Source organism: Saccopteryx leptura, chromosome 10 (assembly GCF_036850995.1).
Source record: "Saccopteryx leptura isolate mSacLep1 chromosome 10, mSacLep1_pri_phased_curated, whole genome shotgun sequence".
Classification (NCBI taxonomy): Eukaryota; Metazoa; Chordata; class Mammalia; order Chiroptera; family Emballonuridae; genus Saccopteryx; species Saccopteryx leptura.
This window is the reverse complement of record NC_089512.1, coordinates 6000006-6014916: the sequence shown is the minus strand read 5'-3', so window position 1 is coordinate 6014916 and position 14911 is coordinate 6000006. Positions and strand designations below refer to the sequence as shown.

Genomic DNA, 14911 nt, shown 5'->3' with positions numbered 1-14911 from the left:
CTCCCCGGCACGCACGCCCTTCCCGCTAGGGAATTGAGTGCCCGGGTAAACACCAGGCGCAGTGAGCGCGGTGTATCCACCGAGAGACAAAGCCAGGGCGGGGCGGGGGCGCCGCCTGCGAAGCCGGGGCGGGGGCGCAGGGTGCAGATTAGCCTCCCCTGGCGCGGGCTGCCCCACTACCCGGGAGACCCGAGCCTAGCCCGCGGACAGGTGGAGGGGGGCGGGGTGGCGGTCGGGCGGGTCCCGCCCCGGGGGTGGGGCCGGGCGGGGCGGGGCTGCGCTATGCAAATGTCGCCCACGGGCGGCCAATTGCTGGCGCTCCCCGCGCGGCTCCGAGCACCCTGTCCCGCCGGCGGCCGCGAGACCAGAACCAGTGAGCTAGCGAACGGCAACGGTCTGGCGAACCCCGAGCGCAGCTAAGGGCCAGGGCGTGCGGCAAAGAGCAGCGCGGCCCCGCGCGGCCGCCGGGCCCCAGCCCAGCAACCAGGCGGGCACAGCGCCATCGGGCCGAGCTGAGCTCAGCGCCCCGCAGCCGAGTGCGCCGTCGTCCGCGCCCCGCGCCCCGCGCTCCGCGCGGGGGAATGCACCCTCGGCGCGCCGGCCAGGGGGCGCCCGCAGCCCACCTGGGGGGAGGCGGCCCCGAGCGCCCCTGAGCTTTCCCATGGCCCGGGCTGGGGCCCGGGGCCTTGGCTGCTGACGCGTTCGAAGCCCTCGGAACCCTTTAAGCCGGGGCCGCGGCACCGACCCCGGTTCAGGTACAGCGACCAGAGGGCGCAGGCAGGGCCATGGCCCCGGGGGGCCGCTAGCGCAAGCCGGCCCAACCGGGAACGTCTCTGCCGCCGCCGCCGCCCGGGAGCCCAGACTCCGCCGCCGCGGAAGAGGTGAGTGCGGCGGGAACCGGGAGGGAGTGGGCAGGCGACGGGCCACCCTGCGATCCCTCTGGGACCCGCGGCACTGCAACTCTGCGGAAGTGTCCAAGGCGCGGGCATCAGAGGATCGGGGACTTACCGCCGACACAGGGGCGACAGGACTAGAGTGGGCAATGTACCTGTCCGGTCTGCCCGATCCTTTTGCATCGGGGTGACATGATGTGTGGATGATGTGCCCCGCGGAGTCACCAGTGTGCAAAGCAACTTTTTCCCATAAGATTCTGGGTGGGTAGGTGCTCTCTTACCCCCCCCCCCACACACACACACACACTCCCACGTTCCCGGAGCGGGAATCCGGATGCCCCTTCTCCTGGTTCAGCTCTTTCTCCCACTAACGCCTCAGGCAGTGCTGTTCCCGGGTAGGTGCGCCTGCCCTGCCTCAGTGTCCCGATCAGACGATCTTCTGCTCAAATGATGCGCTAGCCTGGCTGTCCCCACGTGGAGGGTCTCCCAGATCCTCAGGGCAGGAGGACCACCAGTCCCAAGGCTTTTCTCCCAGTATTGTGCCAACCCACTGGCCCCTAGCTTCCAGCTTAGGTTTGATCTTCCAGCAGGGAATCTTGGTCCATTAGGGACCCAGCTGTATGTGGGGCGTAGGTGAACTGGGGGCCTGCGGTCAAGTCCCATTTAAGCCGGCTGGGGTTTCAGTGAAGCGTGCAGGGGGACACCAGGACCTTGATGGGCTCTCCTAGAGCAGGTGGGACCAGAAGGTGTCAGGGTGGCCCAGGAGTGAGGCAGGGATGTAAGGAGGGGTCACCCGGAGCTAGGGCTGGGGTCCAGACTGGGCAAACAACTTCTCATTCTTGAGATAACTGTCTTTTGAATACCAGCCCATAAACACCTGGGGGAGGGGGTGAACTTATGGCACTGGTGTGGCCAGGTGGAGGGTTCCTGTCTTCCTGAATTCACCCAGATTGTCTCCCAGAAGCCCCTGTACAGAATAGGGAAACTGCCCCCCGGGGTTGGGAGGGACATCCCCGCTCAGGAGGTGAGATGGAGCTGGAGCCTTTGCCCAGGCTGCAACAGGAGTGTGCCTGGACTGGGACGGGGGTGTCCTGGGAGGCGAAGGCACTGGGCACGCCTCCCCTCACTGCTGCCTCTCCGTTCTGAAGGAGGCAGATCTGGAAATGAGGGGAGAGAAGGCCAGCAGCCCAGCCTCCGCCCCCCCCCCCCACTGTTCCCCTAGGCATACCTTGAGGGGGAGGATGGAGCCAAGCCCAGGTGACCTTGACTGGGAACACCCTCCCACACAGACCACTGTGAAGGGAAAGGGGGGGGGTTCAATCCCAGCAATGCTGGGGTGGCTCTGCTTCCTGATCCATGGGGTGTTGGGGGAGGGGGAAGGCCAAGGAGCCAGGAGAGAGCGCTGGCCTGCACAGGGGGAGTATCGAGGGGCTGGATAGGGGGTGGGGTGCTGTTAATAATTTCTTTCCCATGTTCCCCCACAGCCCTTGCTCCTGCCTCCCTTCCAGCCAGGCAGTTCTCAGCTCAGAGGAGCCAGCCTCCCTTCCCTGAGGCAGGCTGTCCACCCCCACCCCCATTCGCAGCCTGGGAGGTCTGGAGCAGGCTGGAGAATTCTACCACCTAGCCCCCTGCCCCAAGCCCAGGTGCCTCCGGACCCCCTTGATCCACCGCCCCTTCCCTGCACCCCTTGCCAGCCCCAGCTCCTCGGTTCTTTGTTCAAGCGTCTCTCTTCTGTCCCTCCCTCTCTCCTCCCTCTCTCCTCCTCCCTCCCGCCTGCCTTCCTCCCTTGCTCCCTCCCACCAGCCTTCTTTCCTTCCTTCCTTTTCTGCTCTCCTCCTGGTGGGCTCCCAGGTGGCGGTGCCTGTTCCTTCTCTGTCCACCCACCTGGAATAGCTGGCTGGGGGCTTCTCTGGGGCTGGGGCTGAGTGGCGTGCATCTGGGGGCTGGCAGCAGGGAAATGACTACAGAAATGCCTTCCCCATCCCTCCCCCTGTCCTTCTCCTTTCCTCTCTTCCCTCTCCTCTCCTCTCTTCTCCTCCGTCCCCCAGGCTGCCAAAGAAAGGGCCTGGACTTGGGCCTGAGTTCCCAACAGACTTATACATCCCACATTGACCCCTTTAAAGTGTCATTGCATTATTGGAGGTCCCTGTAGGGGCCCAGTAGGGCAAAGCTCTCCACTATTCTGGACATCGTGGGGGATTCCAACACTGTCCTTGTGACCCTGACCTTGTCACCATGAAAATGGATGCAGGAGAAATGAGGTCATGGGGAGGAGGAGAGGTGGATCAACCTGAGCCCTCTGGTACATAGAATCAAAGGTCTCTGAGGGACCCAGGCTGCATCTTGCCACCCCCAAGTCAGAACAGTGTCTCCCAACTTCCTTGAGCCCCACCCCACTAGCAGGTCAAGTTCTTGAGCAAACATATGCCCGTGAAGACATGTGTGGGCATGCAAGTGAGGATGTGTGTGTATGTACATTTATCCACGACTGTTAGTGGGGGCCTCCTTGTGTACCCCGAGGGTGATGTGGCTGCACAGCCCTTTCCCACCTGCCCAGCTCATCAGAGCCTGCCATTCAGTCGCCCAGGGCCAGCAGCGGGCAGCTCGGTGCCCCACAGACAGGAGGAGGGCTGTTTGGGTTCTCCCCTCCTCTGGCCGGTGACGGGACATGAGAGGTGTGTCGGGCACTCCGCAGACGGTGTTCCCGCAGAGGGCACCACCTGGGGAATGTCCCAAGAGTCCTGAAGCTGCACTTCCTGTCTGAGGAACCATGAGTGCTTTGCCTTAGCAGGAGAGGCAAGGGCTCGGGAACGTGGGTCAAGGGAGGGCACCAGGGTCTGTCTGGTGAGGCCTGGCAGTCAGATGTGGCACCTAGGCCTTGCTTCAGCCTGTGTCAGGCAGTGCAGGCCACAGTTACCCCTCATCCCACCCCAGGGTCCTAACACTGACCTGGGGTCCTGCCTTCCATGCGGGAAAGGGAATATAGGCAGGGCAGAGCTGGAGGATGGGGCTCACATTGTCATTCTTGGTACCCCCACCTCCAGTGCATCTGGGTGGGGGGGTTGGGAGTTGGCGCTGGTTTTTGCCTGGAGGGAGCAATATGTTCCGACAACTGGTGCTGGGCTGCGTTTACCCAACAGCCAGCCTGCCTGGGGAGACAATATTTGAAAAACATAGTATCGAAACTTGGACCTGCTGGGGGTATAGAAGTTCTGCAAGGGAGACTGCAGGCCCACCCAGGCTGGCCAGCCATCCTGGCTCCCCTTTTTCATCCTCTAGAGGCAGAGCTAGAACTTTTCCTAGCAGGAAGTCCTTCTGTATGTCTGACCTGGATCCCTCTTACTGTGATTTCAGTAAAAGTAGACTGCTATTCTTTGCCTCTCTTTTTCTGGTTGCTGTGTGTCTCCCTCATCCTCCTCTCTTCGACGTACTTCACCCCCAAAATCAGGTCCAGATTTTCCTATCCTGGGAGGAGTGGCTTTGCTGGAGCAGGCAGGGCTGAACCCACCTCTTTCTCCCAGTCCTTGAGGTGGGAGAGGGATGGGACAGCTCACTTGATTTGGGGGGGGGGTGTACAAGGAACAGAGCCTGTTGGGAAGGCAGGGGGCTGCAAGATCACCTGCTTGAGCTGGGCCCTGTGAATGGAATGCAGGGTGTTGGGGAGTTTAGTCTCCAGTTGCCTCCTGTTAACTCTGCAGACCCCAGGCTATACCTGGTTGCTTAGACAAAAGCAGGGACAAGAAAGTATGCGAGGTTTGCATTCTGGGGCAACTGTAGCCCCCAGCTGAGGGCGTGAGCAAGGAGATCCCCAGTAACCCTATTTGTTCAGATAGGCGGGGAAATTGAGGTACCTCGGGCAGAATTACACAGGGAAATGTGGGCGGGGCAGGACTCCCCCAACTGCCTCACACATTCTCACCTTGCTTCTCCCTTCCCAGGTGTCCAGACAGCTGAGCCTGCTTTCTGGGCCCTTGGCCCTTCCCACGATGCCTGTCGCTGGTCTCCTCCTCTGGGCTTCCCTAGTGATTGGGGCCTGGCCAGCCACCCCCATCCAAGACCACCTCCTGGTCACGCCCCGGGTCCGGCTCTCATTCAAAGGTAAGAGGCCACATTGCTGTTCCCTGGCCCCATCCTCTGTGCATAGCACTTGGCCCATTGCCCAGGAGAGAAAGGAGAGGTCAGGGCAAACAAGGACAAATTGTGCAGCCATATGGGCCGCCCTGGTGAGCGTGTGGTGGGGACAGGGAGGTGGTGATCTGCTGGGAAAGGCTGGAAACTGAGCTGCTTAGGCATTTTGGAGAAGGGTCCTGACTCTGCGTCCCTTCTAGAGTCAGAAAGTGAGGTCTCAGGCTGGGTGGCCTCAGGTCCGCAGAGTGTCTCCCTCTGTGACACTCGGTTGCAGCTGTGACTCCTTTCAAACTTGTGTTTGCAGAGGCCCTTCCTTGCCACTGCTATGTGTCTGGTTCTGCCCCAGGAAGTCCCTGGGATGGAGGGTCAGATGGTCCTGCAGATACTGAGACTTCGGGAAGCTGGAGGAGCAGGACCTGCTCGCAGGGATGTGGGTGCTTGAGGAAGCTGCCCGGGGGTCTTCAGGTGGGCGTGGCCCCCAGGACCTGGGGAGGGTGCTGTTGGCTGTGACTGGGGGTGAGGCCAGCTGGTGAGATCTGGGAGAGCCTGTGCTATGGTGACAAGCTTAAGCCCCTGAGATCCCCAGGGAGCACCTTGCTTTGGAAGTGCCTGGAAGTTTTAATGATGGGTTGGGGTCTGCAGAGTGAGAAGCTGGTTCCGCAGCTCCATCCCCTCAGCACCTGACCCACCGGGCAGGGCAGGGGACCGGGTGTGGCACGCTGTACAGAGGGCTCACTCACTAGCCACTCCCTCCAAGGTGTCTGTGATCCGAAGAGTCTGCTCTCAGCCTGGGACCAGGGGCCGTGGCCATGCTGGAGCCTGGGGGGCCTGCGGTCACTCCTGACTTCTCAGCCTTGGTGGCCCTCCTCTGGCCTGAGGTCACTTTGTCCAGCCGCTTGCCCTGGGTGGGGTTGACTCAGCCCTGGCAGGCCAGATTTCCGGGCACACATATTGGGGTGAAAGGCTGGGCCAACCTCTTTCCTTCCTCAGGCTTGGCTGGGACCCAGCCGTCACCTCACCATGTTCCCATGCTCCCATGTTCCCCAGCAGAGCCCCTCCCCTAGCCTCATCCTGACCCTGCACCGTGATGGGGACAGTAGGGAGACAATGTCTGAGACTGGGCCTGGAAGGGGTCCGGCGCACGGCCTGAGTAGTGGACAGAAGAGGGAATCAGCTTGGTTTGTGAAAGCAGCCCCCTCTCCTGCACCTGGAAGATGAGATACTTATTCTGCTGACACCTCCACCTTCTCTGGTGGAATTCCTCAGAGCGGATTAACCCATCTTAAAGGGGCCTCGCTCCCTGTCCTTCTCCTACAGCCCAGAGGGAAGGAAGGGTGGCTTGGTCCCCCAACTGCAGGAACCTTGGGGCCCAGACATCTACTCTGGGCGTTATTTTTGTCATCACCCTGGAGATCCATGAGAGGTAGCAGGAAGGACGAGGCTCCTTTTAAACCTTCTTGGAGGTCCAGGGCCAAAGGGACAAAGCCTTTTGTTCCTGTTTTCCAGAAAGAGAAACCGAGGCCTGGGCAAGGCCAAGGTCAGGCAGGAGGCAGAAGTGAGGCCAGAAATAGAACCCTGGTGTCCTGGTCTTGTCGACGCCTGACGCCCACATCAGTCAGGTCGATTCCTTCTCAATTAGCTCTGAAGCCAACACCCGCGGTGACTAAAAGCCCAGCTCCTGGCAGCCAGCCTGTGGTGGTGCTGACGGCCCCAGCAGCCCGGGGTGGGGCTGCGAGGTCCCCGGGGCCGCCCGTCCCTGGGCCTCCCTGCCTTTGCACACAGAGGTGGCCCTGCCCTGAGTGGTCTTTCCTGCTTCCCACTTGATCTCATGTCCTAGTTTTATGGCTAGTGTCACTTAGTTGTAGCAGATACAGACACCTGCTACACCCCAGGCCCTATGCTGAGTACAGAAGACTCCGCAGTGCACAAGAGAGGGTACTAACAGCCAAAGCGGCTGAAAGACAAGGGACACCCAGTTGTCTGCGCCACCTGGGAGCCTGGCACTTACTGGGCACCAGGCTCCAGGCTGGGTGTCTCGGCCAGCTCACATCCACAACGTGGCCCTCGGCGAGGAGTAAGTCCTCTCCAGGTGTTTGTAGAGTGAGAACAGAGACCAACACCTACAGAAACTGGGGTCGCACAGCCAGGCCAGGGGCGGGGAAAGTGGGGGCTTCTCCTCCTAGGTGCACAAGAGGCGCACAGAGAGGGGTGCTCTCAAGCACTGGCTCCATGCCTCAGTTTCTCCATCTGTGCCTTAGATAGATGGAAGAGCTGGCACACAAGGCCTCAGGGACTGGGCCTAGGTTCGTCCCCTCCCCGGTCCGGGTCCTGCTGCCGTTGGGTGGTGCTGGCACAGCCATCCTGTCCAGGGCAGAGAAAGGGACAAAGGCAGGAACTGGGCCAGACTTGGGCCTGCTGCCTGCCCGTCTGCCTGGGCACCCCAGCCGGGCCTAAAGCGAAGAGGGTGTAGGGGACAAGGGATCCGGGTTGCATCAGAGTTGGGGCTCCTGCACCCCACCTCCCAAGCCTCCATCTGCAGCACAGCCAAGGTCGGGCAGAAGTGAGGGTTCAAGTGGGGAAAATTGCCAGGGGTGGGCAAGGTATTGTTAGGGAGCTCGTGGATGTTTGGGACGAGAGAGCCTGGATGGTAGGACCCTCTTCCTTCCACCCTCCTTGCCTGGGCCTGGAGTCCCCTGAAGCCCAGAGTCACGGGCCAGGTCCAGGAGAAAAAGCTCTCCTTCCCCCACCCTGAGAGGGCACCACCTTGGCTGCAGCAGGGAGGTCCCAGGGCCCTGCCAGGTCCTTTGTTCAGCTTGGGGAATGTTTACTTTTCACCAGGAAGCCACCCCACGATACACTGCTGCTGCCTGGACTGGCTTTGGCCAGCACTTGGGGCCAAGAGGTGCTTGGTGGGGGAAAGAGGGCATGAGATGACCTGAGGTGCTGGGCTGCTGGGGAAACTGAGGCAGGGGTAGGGATGTGGAGCAGGAGGTTATCTTACCAGAGGAGGTCAGGAAAGATGCCAATAATAGAAATAACTGTAGGTGCCTCTGATGATAACCAAGCGGCGGCCCCTCCAAGGCCTGAGGGGGCCTCCCTCCCCAGGTTTCCTGTGAGGCTGAGACCTAGGGGCTCCCCAAGCCACTCAGGAGCAGGACCAAGATGGAGCCTGGCTCTGCCTGATGTCTGAGCCTCTCCCAGCAGAGTGGAGGGCGCCTGGGGGGTGCAGGCCCAGCCCTGTCCCCCAGCTCAGGGGCCAGGTGCCAGGGCCCCGCAGTGCTGGCTTCAGTCTTCCCGGCCTCGCCTGCCAAGGCGAGGACTGAGGTCACACCGGGCAGGTGCTCACGCCCCGAGGAAGCTCTCTCCCCTCAGAAAACGAAAACCAGGGTCCTGGAGAGACAAGAGCTCCTGTGTCCACAGTAGCCCCGGTTCCTGGAGGAGGAATGGGGGATGTGGGTCCGTCTGCCCCTGTGTCTCAGGGGCTCGTGGCCCCGGCGGCCCAGAACAGTGCCACCACTTAAACCATGTGCATGTGGCACCAGGGAGTCAGTATCCAGGCTGCCTTGTTAGAAGATGATGAGATCGCAGGGCCAGGGGCTCGCAGTGGGTGGGGGTTGTGCACAGGGGTGGAGGTGGGAGTTAGAGGGCCCACCCTTACCCCTAGGGGCTCCCTTCAGATGGTGGGAGAGGAGGTGAGGAGCTCGGAGACCCAGGGTGGCAGCAGGGTGCTGGCGAGGGCTCAGGTGGCTTAGACAGCCACAGGGATATTTGGAGCTAGCAAACCAGAATGGGTGTGGGTTCCAGGATGAGCCAGGAAAGAGGGAGGAAGGAAGACCCAGCTCATGAACTTGAGCCCAGATCCCTGCATTTTGGATCAGCTTTCCTGGAAATGGGAGCTGCTTCCCTCCTGAGAGGGAACTTGGAAGTGGCCACTTTGGGAGTTGGGAGGTCCTGGGGGCTGGCGCCTCGCCCCTCAGCTGGCCAGAACCGGCCCTTGGAGAGAGCCCTTGGAGAGAGCGGGGACAGGTTCTTGTGCTTGCAGGGAACCTGTCTGAGGCCCCGCCTGAGTTAGCCAGGCCGGGGCCGAGGCCTTCAGCTGTGGTCCTGCTGGGTCCAGCCAAGCTTACGATGGCACCGCCTCCGGTCAGGCCTCAGCGGCAGAGGTCTGGTCTCTGGTTCCCTGGTACAACACCCGCCCCTCCCTCCCTGGCTCCAGCTTCCCTTGGCACTGAGCGAGGAGCTGGTGCATGCTCAAGAAGTAAATCATGTTCCTTGGCAGCCCCCGCTGCTTCGTAATCGTAAAGAATTTAAAGAGAAACCGCCAAGATAAAGATCTCATCCCAGCCCATAAAAGCGTCTCTCTCACCCTTGTGGCTCAGGAGGCCGCAGCCTCGGAGTGGGCTCCTGGCTGTCTGCACCTGCATGTTTGCACCCCAACCCTGTGACCTCTCCAGAGAAGGTGCAGGCCCAGCCCGTGTCTTCAGAGCCATGGGTGCCTGGCTCCTGACTCCTGGGAGACCTCCAGCCCCCCGCCCCAGGGTAGGGCGTGGGGCACTGGACTTAGGTAGAGTGCAGAGGTGGGTGGTGGTTGAGAGGGCTGGCTGGGAAGGCAGACAGACTCCATTCTATCCTTGTCAGCTGGATGCCCTCGGCCTAGTGGCTTAGCCTCTTCAAGTCCCGGTCTCTCCCTGGCCCTGTGGAAGTGGCATTCTGAAGGCTCAGGCTGTCCTGCATGCATTTTGGCTGTGGGTGGACCTCAAGTAGCAAAGTCCCTCTGTGTCCCTGTTACCTCATCTGTAAAATGGGGTTACAGCCCTGGCCGGTTGGCTCAACGGTAGAGCGTCGGCCTGGCGTGCGGGGTACCCGGGTTCGATTCCCGGCCAGGGCACATAGGAGAAGCGCCCATTTGATTCTCCACCCCCCCCCTTCCTCTCTGTCTCTCTCTTCCCCTCCCGCAGCCGAGGCTCCATTGGAGCAAAGATGGCCCGGGCGCTGGGAATGGCTCCTTGGCCTCTGCCCCAGGCGCTAGAGTGGCTCTGGTCTCGGCAGAGCGACGCCCCGGAGGGGCAGAGCATTACCCCCTGGTGGGCAGAGCATCGCCCCTGGTGGGCGTGCCGGGTGGATCCTGGTCGGGCGCATGCAGGAGTCTGTCTGACTGTCTCTCCCCGTTTCCAGCTTCAGAAAAATACAAAAAAAAAAAAAAAAGTAAAATGGGGTTACAAATGGTACCAGCCTCATCGTGTCGTTTGGGAGGATTAACTTTGTGAGTACAGTTGCGGCCCAGGGAAGGAAGTCTCAGTAACCAGGAACTGTGCTGAGGCTGGCATTTAGGAGAGGGCTGATCAGGGAGGTGCCCTAGTAGTCCCAGGATGGTATTTAGAAAGGGCTGCAGGAGGGACCCAAAGCCCTGTGGGGAGAGTGGGGTCAGGAGGAGAACGGCTACTGTGGCCATCTCGGCAGGCTTCATGGAGGAGGCTACATCTCAAATAGGGGAAGGGAGATTGGGGGAGAGGGAGGAGCAGGAGCAGAAGCAGGTGTGTGTGCTGTAGCACCTGCGGAAAGGCAAAGTGCTGGAGGGAGGCTTGCACTTGGTGCCAGGATGTACTTTGCAGTTTCTCCTTGGGATTTTTAAGCTCTTTTTAATTCCAGCAGAGGTGACACATCCCCGTTGTGGGGAGAGCTAGTGCTAGAGATGCATTTGGGGAGGGGATGCCTGGGAGGGGGCTCTCCAGGATTGAGCTCCCCGGTCAGCTGCAGCGACCCCTCTGCAAGCACTGTCCTGGCTTCTGCAGCTTGTGCCGGGGTGACCAGACCTGGGCGGCTCGCTCGGGCATCTGCACAGCTGGGCGGAGAGCTTGTTGGCCTGATCTGGCCTGGCTGGGCGCTGTCTTGGGAATCTGAGCCCCGCCTCAATGGGGCCCTTGGCACTTCAGAGAAGCAGAGAAGATTCCTGCTGCATTTTTCTTAGAAATAGCAAGAGGGCCTTTGCCAGAGGCCTGGATGCCAGAAGGCTTCGTTCTGAACCCCAAACCCCGCTCACGTGGGTGCCTGAGCCTGGGGGGTCTGCAGCCGCACCCCCCAGCCCGACTCAAGGCTGCTGAGCAGCCCCAGAGAGCGAGCAGAAGCTTCCTGGGGTCCAGCCCTCGACCACCGGTTCTGACCCAGCAAAGATGGGGCCTGGTGGTGGCTGTTGAGGACCCAGGAGGCCAGCCTGTGGGGGGAGGGGGCCTTGCTCGGCTGCCCGGTGGCATTTGCACTGGGGCCTCCCTGCACGTACTGGCATCTCCGCAGGCAGGGACAGCCCCAAAGCATAGCTCCCTTTGGGGATCAGGAAGCTTTGGAGCATGTGGCCTCGGCTCCAGACCCCCCTTCCCCCGCTCTTCCTTCCTTCCTTCCTTCCCCCATCCACACCTCACTTGCCTCCACCCCCTCCCATCACCACCCTGACCCGTCCTTGGCTTCCTACCCGGACATGCTCTTTCCTCTGAGCTCTCTGCTCTCAGCCAAGAGCTGTGGTTCTTCCCGCTGAAGGCTCGGCGCTGATGCCCTCATTTCCCTTCCAGGGCAGAGTCTGTGTCCGTGCCGCTCGGCCAGCGTGCTTGGCTTCTGTGGGTCATACGCTGGCACGGGCACGACAGCAGCTGGATGTCGTAGTCTGGTCTCCTGCGTCGCTGAAGCCCAGTGGCACTTGGGGGGCCTCTGCTCAGGGCAGCACGTGCTGTCACTCTGTGCAACACCTTCCTGTCCCACCACAGACCTCCCTGCGTGGGCTCCTGACTCAGCCACCCTGCTCCCCCAAGGCTGACCCCGAGCACACATCTGGCTGTGCAGTGCCTCAGTTTCCCTACCCAAATGTGGAGCAGAGGGCTAAGACTGTCGGGACAAACTGGGAATCTTTGGGTAGGTGATGCGAAGGGACCCCAGGAGTCCAGGAGGGCAGCAGAGATGGGGGCTGAGCCTGTTGTCCCATCCTGGCCTGTCTGTCTGGTTGATTTATCGGGGTAAATGAGCCATGGAGAGTTTGTTGTCTTTTGCAGTCGCAGGGAGGAGGAGGTGGCTGAGGAAGGAGTGAGGGGTTTCCGGGCCAGGTCTGGAATGTGGGAGGAGGGGCAGGCCCCTGGGCCTGTGGAACGGGAGGCATGGTGGTCATTTCACTGTCCCCACCTGAAAAGTGGGTCAGTGCGGCCCTCCCCCTCACAGCCAACCTGTCTTCCCGCCCCCGCCACCCTTCTTGGGGCACATTCCTCTGTGAGCCGCTCGCCCGCCCCGGCCCCGTCTTCCCGTTCCGGGCACAGGGCCGCCCTGCCCGCCGGGCCAGCTCCCTTCCCCGCTGCGTCCTTTCCGAGGGGGTGACGGCTCTGAGCTCGGCCCGGCCGGTCAATGCCAGACCTTCTCATCATCAGCTTGTGCACTTAGGGTCCCTGTAGGACCTCTTGGCCCCTGAGCCACCACCCAGACCTGGTACAATCAGGTACCGTGGGGCTTGGCAGGGGCACCTGGGCTGAAGAGCCCCTACCTGCTGGGACAGAATGGTTGAAAGTCACTGACATCCTGCCAGGGAGGTATAGGACCTCTGGTTCCGGCTGGCCTGTGTGCCAGGGAGTGGCCCTGCCGCCCCTCGCCCCCTGGCTTTTCCTGTACCCCCAGCCTGTCCTCTCCTGGGCGGAGCAGGTGGGCACTGGGGCGGAACGGGCGTGGGAACAGTGTGCCGCAGCCCCGGTCCCAGGCCTAGCCTCTGCCCCAGCCTTCAGTCCCCAGCCCCAGGGCCGGACCCAGGCCCAGCCCCAGCCCCAGGCCCAGCCCCAGCCCCAGCCCTGCGAGTGGGAAGGGAGCCGGCAGTGGAGCTCTAGCCTAGCTGGGTGGCTCCTCTCTCAGGCTCCTGTCCAGCTTGGTGTTTACTGAATAGCTGGGATGTTTACAGTAGCCCTTAAGAAGGGGCCCCTCGTTGCAGAGGGTTTCCCATCTTGAGGATTCCATTGGAGGCTCCTCCAACTCACTGCCTCCCCACACCCCTGGGAGAGGCATGTCAGGGATGCAGAGCTACACCCATCCCCGCTCTTGCCAAGGCTGGGCCAGTGTCGAGGCGCCTGCCCCTCCACCCTCCACTGTGGCCTTGGGTCCCTCTCCCCTGGAGGAGCCGACAGTCCCAGGAAGAGGCAGCTGTAGGTGGTGAATGTGTAACTGGTAACTGGGTCCCCAGTTCAGACATCTAAATTCGATTCAATCAGAGTAGTTATTGAATATAAACATGCCGAGTCATTTACATGTTAATTACGTTGAATGGACTAGAGGCCATAATTAGTTGCTAATTGGGTGAGTGCCGCTGTAATTGGTCTGGTTGTGTTGGCATCGACCTGGCTCACCTGCCGGGGGGTTGAGAGGGCTAAGTGTGGACGGCTCCTGAGGCCTCGGGGTCTCCGATCTGGAGAGCCTGGTTCAGCGGTGGGATTGTAGTGGACAGAGACTGAGGGGCTCAGGGCCAGAGGGGCCTGGAGCCCGCCTCGTTCAGGAGGATGCAACTTAAGCCCAAGGCAAAACCCTGGATCTGACTTCTAGGGCTTTCCATGCAGACATGCTGGGGTGGGGGTGGGTGGACCGGGAGAGCCAGCCCCCAGACCATCAGCGACAGCCCCCTGCCTAGCCCCTCTGGGAGCTGGACCTGGACACATGGGACGGGCCCGAGAGAGGACCTCTGGGAACACCAGGCAGGTGTCACGCTGGTCCATCCTGCTGGTGCTGGGCCTGGGTGGGCCTGGCCAGTGCTGGAGCCTCGGCACTGGGGTGTGGGGAGGTGGGTATGCTGGGCAGGGGGTAAGGTACGTGCAGGCTTGGGGGTGGCCCTGCCCCCAGCCCCGCCCGGCTGGGGCTCCCAGGGTTGCAGGGCTGTGGCCAGGGGCTGAGGCCTTCCGGCTGGCCGCTTATTAAAAGAGGATTAGGCCAGGAGCCAGGGGGCCAGCCTAGCCCCTGGGCCTTCTTCTGGGGCCCCTTGAAGCTTTGGGGAGATAGGAAAGGAGCGGGGGGCCATCCTTCCCTAGAGCCCCGGGGGTGTCCAATGGGGACAGTCGAGAGTCATGCCGTTGCCCCTGCTCCCGTCTCCTCGTCTGCCTCAGTCTTCCTCGTCAGGAGGGCTGAGGATGAGGGACTGCCAGACCCTGGCCAGCACCCCCACGCTGGGCCCTTAAGCTCATTTCTCTTTGGCCTGGGGATTAGGACTGCACCAGCCCACGTGAGGTCAGAGGTCAGGGCTGGGCTGCAGGGACCTGTCTATCACCCCCAATACCCAAGCACAGCCAGCGGCAGGGACCTTGTCAGTCAGGGCCTGCTGCTTTGTGGAGCTGTAACCAAGGGGGCGGGCGCCCACCTCTGCTCCAAGGGCCCCCTTTTTGCAGCAGACCCGGTGTCCTAGAGACAGTCTGCAGGGGTCAGGGCCCTCCCACTCGGGGTCTGCGGGGGGGGCCGAGGCTGCAGACACGCCTCCTCGCTGCTGCCCTCGCCCACCACCTCCCTTAATGTCAGGCAACATCAGTTGCTTCCAGAGACGAGGACATGGAGACCCCCAGACAAAGCCCCCTCCACACTGAGAACGCTCCTGCATCTGGGCCTTTGCCAGGCCATTCTGGGCCGCGGGGTAGGACTAGAGGCGGGAACGGCTGCGGAAATGAGGTGTCTGATGCCAGAAAAGGCTCTTCCTTCCCTGACGAGTACGGGAAAAGCCTTCCGGATGTGGCTCCACCCAACCTGTGCCCAGCCTGGGTGAGGGTATGGGGGTGGGGTGCCCTTCCCAGGAGGTACTGCCCAAGCACATCACTGCCCCTCCCCAAGGTCAAAGCTTATCCAGACTTGAGACCCAACACCCACAGTGCCTGGCCCCTCCCTCGGTATTGCCATGG

General features: G+C 61.7%; 1 protein-coding gene across 2 annotated transcripts in view; it reads left to right on the top strand.

Moving 5' to 3' along the window:
- The first annotated feature begins 339 nt into the window (after positions 1-339).
- SEMA3F (semaphorin 3F) overlaps positions 340-14911 on the top strand; it is a 30474-nt gene continuing 15902 nt past the window's right edge. For both annotated transcript variants that reach the window (XM_066350614.1, XM_066350613.1), the window contains exons 1-2: positions 340-881; positions 4832-4991. In XM_066350614.1, the coding sequence (XP_066206711.1) occupies positions 4880-4991 (112 nt within the window). In that variant the 5' untranslated portion in view covers positions 340-881; positions 4832-4879. The remainder of the gene's footprint in view (positions 882-4831; positions 4992-14911) is intronic.